Source organism: Sinocyclocheilus anshuiensis, unplaced genomic scaffold, assembly GCF_001515605.1.
Source record: "Sinocyclocheilus anshuiensis isolate Anshui unplaced genomic scaffold, SAMN03320099.WGS_v1.1 scaffold112, whole genome shotgun sequence".
In the NCBI taxonomy this organism is placed as follows: Eukaryota; Metazoa; Chordata; class Actinopteri; order Cypriniformes; family Cyprinidae; genus Sinocyclocheilus; species Sinocyclocheilus anshuiensis.
Genome location: NW_015557175.1, coordinates 2,846,993 through 2,861,183, shown reverse-complemented (window position 1 = coordinate 2,861,183; position 14,191 = coordinate 2,846,993). Strand labels below are relative to the sequence as shown.

Sequence of the window (14,191 nt, the reverse complement as noted above, 5' to 3'; positions counted from 1 at the left end):
CTTCCGGTGCCATTCGCTTCCAGCTATTTTACCTGTGCAAAAACAGTCTGTTTGATAGTGCAAACTGGTAGGCTTGTCATATTATGTTTAATTCATTCTCATAATCATAGACACGCTGCACGCTGATTAGTAGCGCAGTTTTACAGTTTACTCCACTGTTATTCTTTTCCAGTTATGTGCCTACAGTGGCTTGCTTTATTTATTTTTTCAGGTTTTTTTATTTTTTTTATGGAAGGCCGTTTCCGCCACTTAATTAAAAAATAATAATAATTTAAAAAAGGTAATTGCGCCTTTGTATCTCTCAATTCTGACTTTTTTTCCCTCAGAATTGCGAGTTTATATCATGCAATTCTGAGAAAAAAGTCAGAATTGTGAGATAAAAAGGCGCAATTACCTTTTTTATTTTTTTTTTTCAGGGCGGAAACGGGCTTCCATACTTCTAAGATTCAGATGCACTATACAAAAAAAAAAGATAAGAAGGCTTTTTTTTGCATAGCAGTCATAATATTTATTTTTTCAGGTTTTTTTTTTTTTTTATGGAAGGCCGTTTCCGCCACTTAATTAAAAAATAATAATAATTTAAAAAAGGTAATTGCGCCTTTGTATCTCTCAATTCTGACTTTTTTTCCCTCAGAATTGCGAGTTTATATCATGCAATTCTGAGAAAAAAGTCGGAATTGTGAGATAAAAAGGCGCAATTACCTTTTTTTATTTTTTTTATTCAGTGGCGGAAACGGGCTTCCATAGGTGTTTTTTTTTGTTGTTGTTGTTTTTTTTACTTTCAAAATTACAAACTTCAGCAAGTTCATTTACACATTTTCTCACAATTATTAAAAGGCATCAAAAACATATGTTAAATTAATTTAACAGAGACACAGTTCACAGGGCTTTTTGATTTTTATAACTTTACAGATTCAAAATAAACTCCGTTTAGTCTGATTACAGGCAATTATCCTAACAACAACAAAAAATCGATAATATGTCATTTAATAAGAGTCATGTTCATTTGAATAAAGACAATTAATTTTAATCTTCGATTACAACTTTACTCTCCTCACATACTTTAATGCAAATTACGACCGGTAACACCCACATTACTACATTTCCCAAGATCCCCTCGCTCCCCAAGCGCACGCTCTAGTATCGCGATATTATCTAAAACACTTGGCGTTGTATCGCGAGATTACTTTTGCTGTCTGTACAGCACTAAAAACTGTCAGTGAGGTTAGAGGGGGTAAGAATTTCTCAAATCGGCGACTGCCGTTCAAACAGCGGCGTGAATGTCCAAACCTGTGCAATTACAAACGTAACGTGTGACACTGAGGGGAAAAACGGCAGCGTCCTCCTCCAAACTGTGCAGGCCAACAGTCTCTGAACTAGAGCAAACAGTGCTGTAACACAGCGAGCAAATGGCGTTGAAAAGAATCCAGAAGGTGAGTCTGTGTGCATCGTGTGGATCGCATAACCTCACAGCCTCTGTCGAGGTCCTCCTCATCATCTCAAATGCTGTTGTGAGTGTGAAGCAGTCGCACTTTTCTCATTCGGTCCCCATCTGGTCAAGACAAAGACCAATGGTGGATGCATGCAGTCGGTAGACGCACTGATCATTACAGATTCACGCACACGCTGATACAAACACTCACCGTTACTTAGATATACGCCTAATCTTGAGTGTTTGTTTTGCGCAATACGTGCTCGACAGCGTCTGTTGTCGATATGCGATGTTGCAGCGTAAGGATCTGCGCGCATAGTAACGCATGATTTGGGGGTTTACGGGTGCTGTTGTGACTGATTTGTGGCATGTAAGTGCGTGGGCGCTGGAAACATTTTTAAAAATGTATATTTTCTGTCGTCGATCACCATGATGAGCGAAGCGCCGCTGGTGCGCATGCGTGATGGGCGACAACTGCTTTCGAGTTGCCAAATGCTGAACCCTAATGTCAGTGTGTCCATATATGGCTTGGCAAATAGGGCACTAGGACAGCAGAGGGTATATTTTTTTTTTTTTTTTTTTTTTTTATAATTGTCCCTACAATTCAGCATATAGTTTTATTTGGTCAGATAGTTTGAGGGTTGGCTCCTTATTGCACTGACGTCATTTAATGACATGTAATGTTGCTCTGTTGTTGTGTACAGTGTTACATATGTACTGCTCCATTAAAGCCATTTATGTTTTTTTTTTAAGTGTGCTGAGATTTGAAGTTATTGAAAGTGCTGTCGATGAACAGCTGACACGCTCTGCATCTATCTTTAGAGAGGCGTTTCAGGCGCTGAGTCAGACAGCAACTTCTAGCAATACAAACAGCCGCTCAAGAGGTGAATTACAGGGGTGACATGGCCATGAGGATGAGATATGAGATATTTCAGATGAATGATTCCGAACAGTTACAGAAATACACCTGATGCCAAATACTGAGCCACACTGTCAGAATACAAGCAGTGCTCGAAACTAGCAAACCTCAGTAGAGAAGTTGGTCCGAGACAGACAAACAGTACACTGTAAATATTGTCCAGCGTTTGTGTAAAAAAGAAGAAGTGGAGATTAAGTTTCCTTAATTCAGATTAACATTGTAGCAACAGTTATATTATTGTTGAAAGAACGCTTTAAGATAGAAACTGGGTCAAATGCCAGCACTGAGCATTAATAAAAATACATATGAATCTCATGAAACATATCAAGAACATATTTAGCTCCTATTTTACCCCCAAATTAAAAGGAAATAAATGAATACAGTTTTAAATATAATGCATATCCAATACCGTTCAAAAGTCTGAGTTAAGTAAGTCTTTTGATTTAATAAATTAATGTTTTTTTTTGGGGCACAGTGTTTATGAACAGCATTTTTTTACCCGATGTATTATTGTTTGCATTATTTAATTTTAAATTCTTGATGTTTAAGTGGAGTCTGTGGATTGATTGATTAATTATAATCACCCGCTGTATGTCGTCTGTTATATAATCATTGAGAAGCAAAGAATTGTCACACTAAGGCAGATAGCCGAGACGTTTGTCTATTTTATCTCCTGTTTCAATTGTAATATAAAGATTTAATGAGTGCAGACCAACCTTTGTTATGTTTGAATAAATTAATAATTTCAATGCATCAGTTCATTCAGCAAGGATGCAATAAATTGATCAAAAATGACAGTGAAGACATTTATGTTAGAATTTATAATCGTTTATAATGATTTGTATTTTAAATAAGTACTTTTAAGCATTCTGTTCACCAAATAATTCTTTTTAAAATAGTAACAGTTTGCACCAAAATATTAAATGTAAATTTATTATTATTACATATTAATAAGAAGAAAAAAATAGGTCAATATAATTCTTAAGCATCAAATCATCACATTAGAATGATTTCTGACGGATCGTGATACTGAAGACTGGAGTAATGATGCTGAATATTCGGTTTTGCATCACAGGAATACATTACATAAAAATATATGAAAAAATACAGTTTTTGCTGGTTTTGATCAATAAATGCAGTCTTGGTGAGCATTGAGACTTATTTCAAAAACATAATAATATACAACTTGTTAGTTGAACTACCTTGAATTGCTGATTTAAATTACTAGCTCAATATTTTTGTCTTTATGCATAATATATATATTTTTCTTTTGGTGATAGTGAGATTCATACGGATACACTTTTACCTCTATCACATTTTGAAAAATGTAAGAGCTTATCTTTTTAAAAAAGGACATGCTATTTCTGATTTCAGTCACACCCTTTGTTTATGAAGGCATATTTCATTCTCAGATCTGTTTGTAAGGTACTATGAGATGACTGCCACAGCGTTGGTTGTGCTGGCAGTGCTCCGGAAACAATCTCTATCTCAATATGGAAACAAACCTCAGAGCCAAAGCATTAGGAGTATGTGTTGGCAACCACATTACTCTAACATGAGCCAAATTCTGTTTTTAGAAAGCATTTTGAGTATCCTGGTGCTGATAACATTTTGATCAGACCAAGAATCCTTTGTGTCTTTTGTCAGTTTTCTCTGAAGTACACTCATAATCAAATAATCAAGATTTCCTGCACCTGAAATGCTGTTTTACATGACATGGCCATTTGGTTTCCCTCAGGAACTGACAGACCTACAGAGAGATCCACCAGCCCAGTGTTCAGCAGGTCCGGTCGGAGAGGACTGTGAGTATATGAGTTACTATTGAGTTACTGTTTTGTCAGATTACTGTTTCAATATAAAGATATTCACTCTAATAGAGATCCCACTTAGATCGTCCAACACTAACTAACTACCATTCTCAGCATACATTGGATCAGGTCTTGCTCTGCTTCAATACTGCATATTGATTTTATATAATGAATCATGTTTTTCAGTGTTTCACTGGCAGGCAACAATAATGGGGCCGGTAAGTAGCCATTTTTCTGCCTTATTCTTTTCAAATTACAGGGTTCCCATAGTCGTGAAATATCAGGGAATTGTGATTTCCAGTTCTGGGAAAAAATCAATACACTTAAGATTAATAAAATTAATAGACTTAAAATGAATAAAATCTTGGGAAAATCATGGAAATTCATTGGTCAAAATGCGTGGTAACCCTGAAATTAGTTAAAGGGATAGTTCACCCAAAAATGAAAATTACCCCATGATTTACTCCCCCTCAAGCCATGCTAGGTGTTTATGACTTTCTTCTTTCAGACAAATACAATCGAGTTATATTTAAAAAATGCCCTGGCTCTTACAAGCTTTATAATGGCAGTGAATGGGTGTCGAGATTTTGAAGCCCAATAAAGTGCGTCCATCCATCATAAAAAGTGCTCCACATGGCTCCACGGGGTTAATAAAGGCCTCCTAAAGTGAATCAGTGTGTTTGTGTAAGAAAAAACCATGTTTAAAACTTTATAAACCATAATCTCCAGCTTCCGCTAACTGCCGTACGCGCATTCACAAGAGAGTGGCGTTCCAGTGGATGATGTAGGACGTAGGCGTAGTTTAGTTTACAGCGAAGGAAAAACAGTCTAGTCTTGGATTATATCGAAATCCTTCAACATTTTTCTTTACAAATCCTTGTTTTGTACTTCTAATTCGTGAGCGGTGTTGTGCTTTGCTTTCTCTTCTGCGCTTCTGCGTTCGTTACTTCTCACCGGACCCTACACTACGTCCTACGTCATCCGCTGAAACGCCACTCTCTCGTGAACGTGTGTACAACAGTTAGCGGAAGCTACAGATTACAGTTTATAAAGTTTTAAATATGGATATTGTTCTTACACATACACATTGATTCACTTCAGAAGGCCTTTATTAATCCCCGGAGCCGTGTGGAGCTCTTTTTATGATGGATGGACGCACTTTATTGGACTTCAAAATCTCGACACCCATTCACTACCATTATAAAGCTTGGAAGAGCGAGGACATTTTTTAAATGTAACTCGATCGTATTCATCTGAAAGAAGAAAGTCATGTACACTAGTGTTAATTTAGTTAACGAAGTCTATGATGAAAAATGTTCGTTGACGAGCTTTTTTCCCATGACTAAGACAAGACAAAGACGAGATGACAATAAGGTCAATAAACGATAACTAAGACTATATCAACATGCAATTTCGTTGACAAAATTAGACGAGACTAAAATGTATTCAAAAAGATAAAAACTTTACCAAAACCCTCTTTTTATTTTCGTCAAAAAAGGAGACAAAATGTTATTGTAGACTGCTCTACTACGCGAGTTTTCATGAGTGCGGTTGCCAGATATCAAGAGTTCTAATCCCCGAATCAGAGCTTCGCTATTAAATTCATACATTTTCTGCCCGATGTGTTTTGTTTATTTTAAGCAATCTAGCAACCATGCGCATGCGCTCGCTCCTCATTGTGGAAGCGCCACCGACGATGATCTGAAAAACAAATAAGCTGGAGTTTAGCGGTCTAAATGAAAGCATCATTCAGCCGGTCAGTGTTCTGTCATGATTTTCTTGGACTAAAACTAGACTAAAATGTTGAGACTTTTAGTCGATTAAAACTTGACTAAAACTAAATAGGATAAGGTTGACTAAATATGATTAAAAACTAACAAGGACATTTTAGCCCAAGACTAAGACTAAAATGAAAATAGCTGACAAAATTAACACTAATGGACACCTAGGATGGCTTGAGGGTGAGTAAATCATGGGCTAATTTTCATTTTGGGGTGAACTATCCCTTTAAGAAAAGTTTTTAAATTATTTAAAAGGGACATTTAGCACCTTTTATAGCATTTTATTTTCTTCTAGAAGTCCACTTACAATGTTTCATACAATGAAAGTTTGCTTGTAGCAGAACCAGTTAAAGTTTAGTGAAATAATCAGGTTACTGTACCTTTAACACTGCTATATGTAAATAGCCTTTGTTCTGATTGGCTGATCTTCACGTCCAAGATTTGTTCATAAGATTTGCACTGTGAATGTTTGTATACATTGTACAAAAAAAAGTCATTTAAACTAACAGAATGTTACATTTTTTAATTAATTTGTCCTTGTCATACATATAAATAAAATATTGCCTGTTTTGTGACAATTGCAGTACATGCATATATTAGCAAAGCTGTGTTCTTGGTTTTTAGAATGACAGTCCATATCAAGGAGGGGTTTTCTTCCTTACAATTCATTTCCCAACAGACTACCCCTTTAAACCACCAAAGGTAAGCTGCTTTGTGATATTCATTATGTTAGGAGACTTTAGTCAAATACAAATGTACGTAATGGTTTGTGATTCTGTAATCAGTACACTTTGCATTGATTGACAGGTCGCATTCACAACAAAAATCTACCACCCCAATATTAACAGTAATGGCAGTATTTGTCTGGACATCCTGCGATCTCAGTGGTCACCTGCACTTACTGTATCCAAAGGTAAGATTCAGGCAGCATCTCAATGCATGATGCAAGCACTTTGAAAATAAAATGTAAAAAATCTGCAGTACCTTATTGCTGTATATGTACATTACACTACCATTCAAATGTTTGGGGTTAGTACGTTTTTTTTGTTTTTGTTTTTAAGAAATGAATGCCTTTATTCATCAAGGATGCATTAAATTGATCACAAATGAAAGTAAAGACATTAAAATGTTTCAAAATATTTCTATTTCAATTAAATGCTGTTCTTTTTAATTTTCTATTAATCAAAAAATCCTGAAAAAAATTGTATTATGGTTTCCACAAAAAATATTAAGCAGCGCAACCGTTTTCCACATTAATAATAATCAGAAATGGTTCTTGAGCATCAAATCATCATATTAGAATGATTTCTGAAGTGACACTGAACACTGGAGTAATGTTGCTGAAAATTCAGCTTTTCATCACAGAAATAAACTATATTTTAAACTTTTGAATTGTAATAATATTTCACAATATTGCTGTCTTGCATAAGTTAAAACATGAAATCTTGAATGGTACTTATGATGTATTCACATTGCAGGTATGAAGTTGTATTGATTGTAGGAATGCTTATTTTCAGGAATTTCAGGAATTATTTATTAATCAATCAATTGTTAATTGGAGAGCTGCGAAATGCAGTATGTGCAGGACTCAATGTATGTTCATGTAGCCTGATTTAAATATTAAATATTTTGACTTTAAACATTACTTAATTATATTACCAAATCATAACATGCCGTTGATGTACAGGTTAAAAGTCACCATTGCATCGGCCAGTAGAACCTACAGTATATGTTCTCCTGTTCAGGAAAACCGACAGATGATTGTTATAATTTAGGTATTATGATGTTCTCATGTGGCTTGAGCACTTGTTGGACAGACACTGTTTGACTGTTTGTTTTGGCATCTCTGGCTAATAGCAGAGCGCTGAGCCCAGTGTGGCTTATTGTGTTGTCAGACTGTAGTGATTACTCGTTGTTCTAAGCAATGACCTAGTTTGGATCACTCCACGGGAAGCTGTTTGTGTTATATGACAAACTAACACAAGGCAGCTCCTCATTCCAGCAGTATAGACGATCAGGAGGTTTTGGTATTATATCTTTTTAATGTGTTTCCTTTCTTTTTTAGTCTTGCTGTCCATCTGCTCCCTGTTATGTGACCCGAACCCAGATGACCCGCTGGTACCTGAGATCGCACATACATATAAAGCAGACAGAGAAAAGTGAGTGACAATTACGTGCATATTTGAATGGCTTTTTACATTTTTTTTTTATTTTTCTTGTTTTGATCAAATGCCTATTTTTGGAAAATCCAATGAATCGAAAACAAATGAAAAGTACTTCATTGCTTGTGATGTGTTTCTGCTTTTATTTGATGGGCGAGTGTACAAAAACAGCTTTATGTAACAGAACAAAATACTCAGAACAGTACAACTGTTATACTGCAGATTGTGCACTCTGATTGGATGAGCCACATTCAGAGCTGTTGTAAAATTGCCAATACATGCACACGTGAGACTGTTAAATTCTGTATTAATCTGCCAGGTTAGTTGCGACATTGCGACCTGAACTTCTCTCCATATTACACCCATTAATAAAAAGCTCTTCCTTGTCTTGGCTTGTTTGGGACGTGTTAGTCTCGTGTAGTCAGATTTTTGACTGATGCCGTTAGGTCTGTAGCCACTTTGACTGGCCATGGACTGCTCACTTTTGTAAAAGGAAGACGTCTGACTGTACAGTAAAGTGACCAATAACAGTTTGCTTTCTTCAGCGTCATGTTTAGGGGCAGATGAATGTTCCAGACAGGTGTGTTGGCTAAAAGCATAGTTAAAGGGATAGTTTAGCCAAAAATGATAATGTGCTGTTAATTTCTACATCCAAGATGTAGGTGATTTTTTTCTTTCTTTCATTTATAAGTTTGGGGTTATTAAGGTTTTTAGTTTTATGAAATTAATACTTTTATTCAGCAAGGATGCATTAAATAGATCACAAATGACAGTAAAGACATGCATAATGTTACGGAAGATTTCTATTTCAAGTAAAGCCTGTTCTTTTGAACTTTCCATTCATCATAGAATCCTGAAAAAAAATCCACAAAAATGAAAGTCAACAGTTGCCATCACATCAAGAGTCAAAAAAGCTACTAGGCAATACAGAATCGATACCTGCGGCTCCTGACGATATATTGAGGTCTTATGAAGTGAAACGATCGGTCGGTGCAAGAAACTGTTCATTATTTACAACGTTATTAACTGTGATCCAGAGCCTCAGACAAACGGGGAAATCCGATTCATTTACGCAAACTAGTTATTTTAGTTTGTTTCTGGTTTATTTACATAACCACTCAATGGCGTAACGTATAAGCAATTATATTATTAAAGCACCCAATAATGATGTGAAACATGAATACAAAGCGTAAAGTGAATAAACTAGCCTTAATAAACTCACCTTTTTAAATAAACCATGAGAAACCAAAAAAACATTCATTTTGCCTCTTCATTCATTTGCATACCAGTCCGAGTCGAACTGTTTCCTCAGTTCAGAGACTGTTGGAGGAAGTGGAGCGCTGAATGAGTTGGCAAAAACCAGCATCATAGGATCATATATGCTGGTATTTTGGCTCATTTCGAGTCGGAGTGACTGTCAGGCATCTGAAAGTGAGTTTTGATTGAGTAACTTGTAGATCTGTGTTGCTCAAGCCGCAAACTGTTTTAGACGGTTCAGTCCTTTGTGATTGAACCAATAAACAGTGTCACATTATATCCACTTTATGTAAAGCATTCTTTCCCACTGTTAAAGGTGGGGTAAGTGATTTCTGGTAGCCAATGTTGATATTTCAAATCACCAAAACAAACACGCCTGTACCCCAAACGGGTCTCGCCCCTATTTTGATAGCTCCGCCCCAAACATACGTATGCAACCCAGGCAACGATTAGTTCTGTGAAACAAAGCAAAACCAATGTTACACCGTGTCTACACCGGACGCGAGTGGCGCGGTGCGACAAAATACTATGGAACTCATTATAATCAGTGATGCTGTCTACACCATAGATATATATACATATCTATGTTCTACACTGGATGCGGCGCGGCATGTCAAATCCCCGACAGAAAACTGCTGCTGCGTTCTATTTATGACGTATTGACACAAATTTCAAATGATTTTCAACGGTCGCTTTGTCGCGTCCAGTGTAGACAGACTTTAGCTGTTGCGGCGCGGCGCGACAACTCTCTCGTCCGGTGTAGACACATAAGCCTTCTTTTGTTCCGCAGACGTTTTCCTCTTTTGTTTTTTATCCGCCATCTCTATCTTTCTGTCGCTCGGCTAATGTCCGTCCTGTGCACTGAGCGCTCTCTCCTCCACATCATGAGTAGACACGCCCCTTACTGCTGATTGGCTACAAGTTTGTTTTGGTACTTGGCCCGACTCAGTTTTCTAGAGCGTTTTTGAAAAAATACATACCCCACCTTTAAATAAAACAGAAATGTGGCTTGAATTAGATTGTAAGAGTTTATCCTTTTTATGCTTGTAGGTACAACAGACTAGCGAGAGAATGGACGCAAAAGTATGCCATGTGAGAGTGCCTGCGACTAAAACACTGCAGAATCAAACGGACAGAGAAGCGTGTTTTTACTTTGAACAAGAGGAGTCAAAAGAAGTGGATGTTGAGGGGAGGGACCCTTGGAAGGAAAGCAAAAGGCGGAGGTGAGGAGGTGAGAGCCGCTGGTACATGTTGGCCGCTATGTGCTGAATCTGCTGTCATGTGCCGTTCTCCCAGATCCGCCGCCACAATGGCTTAGCCTGGAAAACTCCAGGAAAACTGTAAAACCGGACAAACCTCGGGGAACCACAACCCAGGAAGTTAGACTTGTACTACTGTTAGTTCTGTTATTACTGTCATTATGATTTTCTCAGTGTTGCATTCTCACTCTTGTCATCACTGAACGAGGAAACGTCGGGCTGAAGTTGGAATTGCGGCGATACAGGATTGATCGTGTCTGAACCATCGCACCGTCCCGTTGGAGTCCCTGTGGAAACCATAGTTGTGTGTGCACTCATGCACTTGACATTTTTAACAGTTTGTGGTAGAATGTAAAAAATCGGATGTCAGAAAGACCTTACTGTAGTCTCCAACTTCCTGCCGTTTCAGTGTTATCCCATAAAACACTATGAATGTGATTAGGAAGAGGTTGTGTCCTAATGAGATAATGCGATTTGATTTTTGAACAAATGGAGGTCATAAATAGTCAAGTGAGTCTATATCTTTGTGCTATAAAAAAAAAATTAAACCTAACACCAGGTCCTAACCAGACGCGATGCAAAGAGATTCCATATACCCTCATTCACTGTTCCCTACGTTACTTCACTAATATAGCCCACTTACAGGAGTGAATGAAAACAAGTGTGTGAACCTGGACTCTGAGTACACCAGAAGAGCTGCAGGAATTAATTTGGCTCAACCCTCACATGTTTTTAGTTGAGTGTACATTGGTTGTACACTAGATATCGAGATGCATTGAATGAGTGCACTCGATAATGTCCACTTCGGTTGCAATCACCACTACAAATGGCAGTTTCCTCCAATAGTGACCTTTTAAGGGTATGTATGGGGCGAATTTGTCTGTCCACACCAGGTGCGACAAGGCACAAGATGCAACAAAATCAATCACAACTCACAGCCAATCAGAAGAGTGTGGGCGGAGCTCTCTCTGAAAGCTTACTGCTCTCTCGCTGTGAAATGGATATGTAATTTCATCAGATTTAACTCAAATATATATATATATACTCAGTGACTGATACAATTTTGTCATTTTTGTTGTGAAATACACTTGTTTGTTCACAGAGTTCACAGTTTGATCTTGTTTATTTCAAGGTGTTTTCAAGATCTGAGGTAAATTATCCATTGTAGCTTTCATTATGGCGTTAAATTCATACAAAAATGACGTTCATAACGCAAATGGAACTTTTAATATTGTACATACCGGAGATGAGTCTAATCGTTGTCAGCCACGAGGTAGCAGAAATTGGAAAAAAAAAAAAAAATTGTTACATTTAAAATTAAGTTTTTGAAAAATAGAATCACTCGTCGCTTATCGCCATCGCTGTTGATTAGGACAAAAGCAAAATGTTAAACAAACCTTTTTCTCGTGGCGTGTTGCATTACGTCTCATTAGGACACAGTGTTATTTTTAATTATTAGACATAAATATTTTTTTATTTGGTTATAATCATATCTCCTTTTGACATTGTTTATTTAACCTTGAGCGTTGGTCGATTTCAGAATTAAGCTGGCCGTTCACACAGGGCATGTTCTTGCTTTCCATTTGCGCTGTATTTTTAATGTTGCTCTATGTAAACGTTCATCGTTTGATGTGCAGTGGAATGGTGTCGATTTGAAAAGAATGGACCAATCAGATGAATCTGGAGGCACGTTAACCGTATTTACTGTACATATGGACAAGCTCCGTCAACCTGTTTTTAATGCAAAAACGTGTCTTGCACGAACGGCCACTAAATTTAATTCACCTCAGCTGCATGTGCATGATATGGCAGATGTGTAAGTATTTGTTTTGATAAGTATTGTGAAGTTGCTTTAGGAATCAAGGCAGATTTTTATACTTGTCTTAAAAATTCACCCAATTTGTTTGCAGAAAAAAAAGAGGGAGCAAAAAAGCTGAACGGTGGGACTGTGTGGGGAAAAAAAAAAGAGAAATGCCACCATTTCTGCCAAATGTGATTATGCCCCTTTCAGATTTGCAGGCAATGGGCACGTCATAGCGTATGAATGCAATATTTTTTTGGCTACTTAGCATTGATCTCTTCTACAAATCTGTCTGCAAAAGTGTAATCTTTAGATACTCTTGTTCCTGTAGTCACTAATATTACTAACTTTTGACAGTTGATGGTACGTTTGATGTATGACCAGCGCAGGTGCTGGACTCAAGTACTTTTACTGTAAATTAATTTTTGTAAACTCATTAACTCATGGCTGCCTATTTAGAGGTGGATGATCAAGATGTTTACACAGAGCAGAATGAAAAAAAAAAATTTTCTTCACTCGTCTAAATATGACTAAATATTGCCAGAATTATAGTAAGCACCATATATGTGTTCTGTCACCAAGAGAATTGACATTTGTGTCCAGTATAGCTTTGGATGATCCAAACTTTTTGAAACGGCAGTATAGCTAAGGGATAGTTTACAACAAAATGTGAATTCTGCAATCATTTACTCACTTTTCCAAACAGAATTGATGACTTTCCTCTGTGAAACACAAAAAGAGATATTTTGAAGCATGTTCACACTGCTGTTTTCATACAATGAAAGCAGATGGGGACCATGAACTTTCAAGCTCCAAATCAAAAGTTTGCCATTTGTTCAAAACTAAAATCTTGGTAGATATTTATTGGAAATCTTTGCAATTGTTGCTTGACCGCTGTGGTCCCCATTCACTTTAATTGTATGGAAAAGAGCAGCATGAACAAACTTCAAAATTTCTCCTTTTGTGTTTTACAGAAAAAGGTCATCAGTTGGATTTGGAAAACATGATGGTGTGTAAATGATGATAGATTTTGTTTTTCCTTCCTTTTTTTTTTCTTTTTAATTGAAGTGAATGTAAAATCTTATGCCAACTTCTGCTAACTTTGATTCAAAGACCAATGGTATCGTCTTTGCATCAGTAAAATTTTCACTACTAAACGTGGCTTTTGCGTCTGGAAGTAGAATGTTACATTTAAGTTATTTATTTATTTTACATGATGGTGTGTAAATGATGATAGATTTTGTTTTTCCTTCCTTTTTTTTTTCTTTTTAATTGAAGTGAATGTAAAATCTTATGCCAACTTCTCCTAACTTTGATTCAAAGACCAATGGTATCGTCTTTGCATCAGTAAAATTTTCACTACTAAACGTGGCTTTTCCGTCTGGAAGTAGAATGTTACATTTAAGTTATTTATTTATTTTCTATTTATTTGTCGTCTTCCAGTCATCAGCTCAAATGCAGTGAGTTGCTTCTCTCTGATGCTTCGTCTGAAGCAGCCGGTCGAGTTGCAACTCTTTTTGAGATTGTGCTAAGGCAGTATAGCATGCTTTGCACTCTGGTAGTCTACAAACGTTTTCCCGCAGCTATTTGCAAGATATCAGGGATCTTTTTTCCATTCTCTCACCTCCCTCAAGACCCTCAATAAAACCTTAGCCTTAACCATCAATGTATAAGCAACTGTACTGTTTACTTTGTTTTAACTGTTGATTGGTACTGTACTACTTTGTGTATCACATACACACGTACACAGAGCCATAATGACCTCTCCTTGC

General features: G+C 36.9%; 1 protein-coding gene across 1 annotated transcript; it reads left to right on the top strand.

Moving 5' to 3' along the window:
- The first annotated feature begins 1,112 nt into the window (after nucleotides 1-1,112).
- Nucleotides 1,113-12,899, top strand: ube2d4 (ubiquitin-conjugating enzyme E2D 4 (putative)). Its single transcript, XM_016473718.1, has 7 exons — nucleotides 1,113-1,433; nucleotides 4,090-4,153; nucleotides 4,346-4,377; nucleotides 6,565-6,642; nucleotides 6,748-6,853; nucleotides 8,006-8,099; nucleotides 10,410-12,899. Exons 1-7 carry the CDS (start codon nucleotides 1,410-1,412, stop codon nucleotides 10,453-10,455), a joined length of 444 nt encoding a protein of 147 aa, XP_016329204.1. The 5' UTR covers nucleotides 1,113-1,409; the 3' UTR covers nucleotides 10,456-12,899.
- Nucleotides 12,900-14,191: the final 1,292 nt, after the last annotated feature.

Bases quoted from the DNA above. Each gene is read 5' to 3' on its own strand.
- ube2d4 (XM_016473718.1), top strand. From the start codon at position 1,410: ATGGCGTTGAAAAGAATCCAGAAG. The intron at 1,434-4,089 runs GTGAGTCTGTGT...GGTTTCCCTCAG, and splicing joins CGTTGAAAAGAATCCAGAAG to GAACTGACAGACCTACAGAG. The intron at 4,154-4,345 runs GTGAGTATATGA...CATGTTTTTCAG, and splicing joins AGGTCCGGTCGGAGAGGACT to TGTTTCACTGGCAGGCAACA.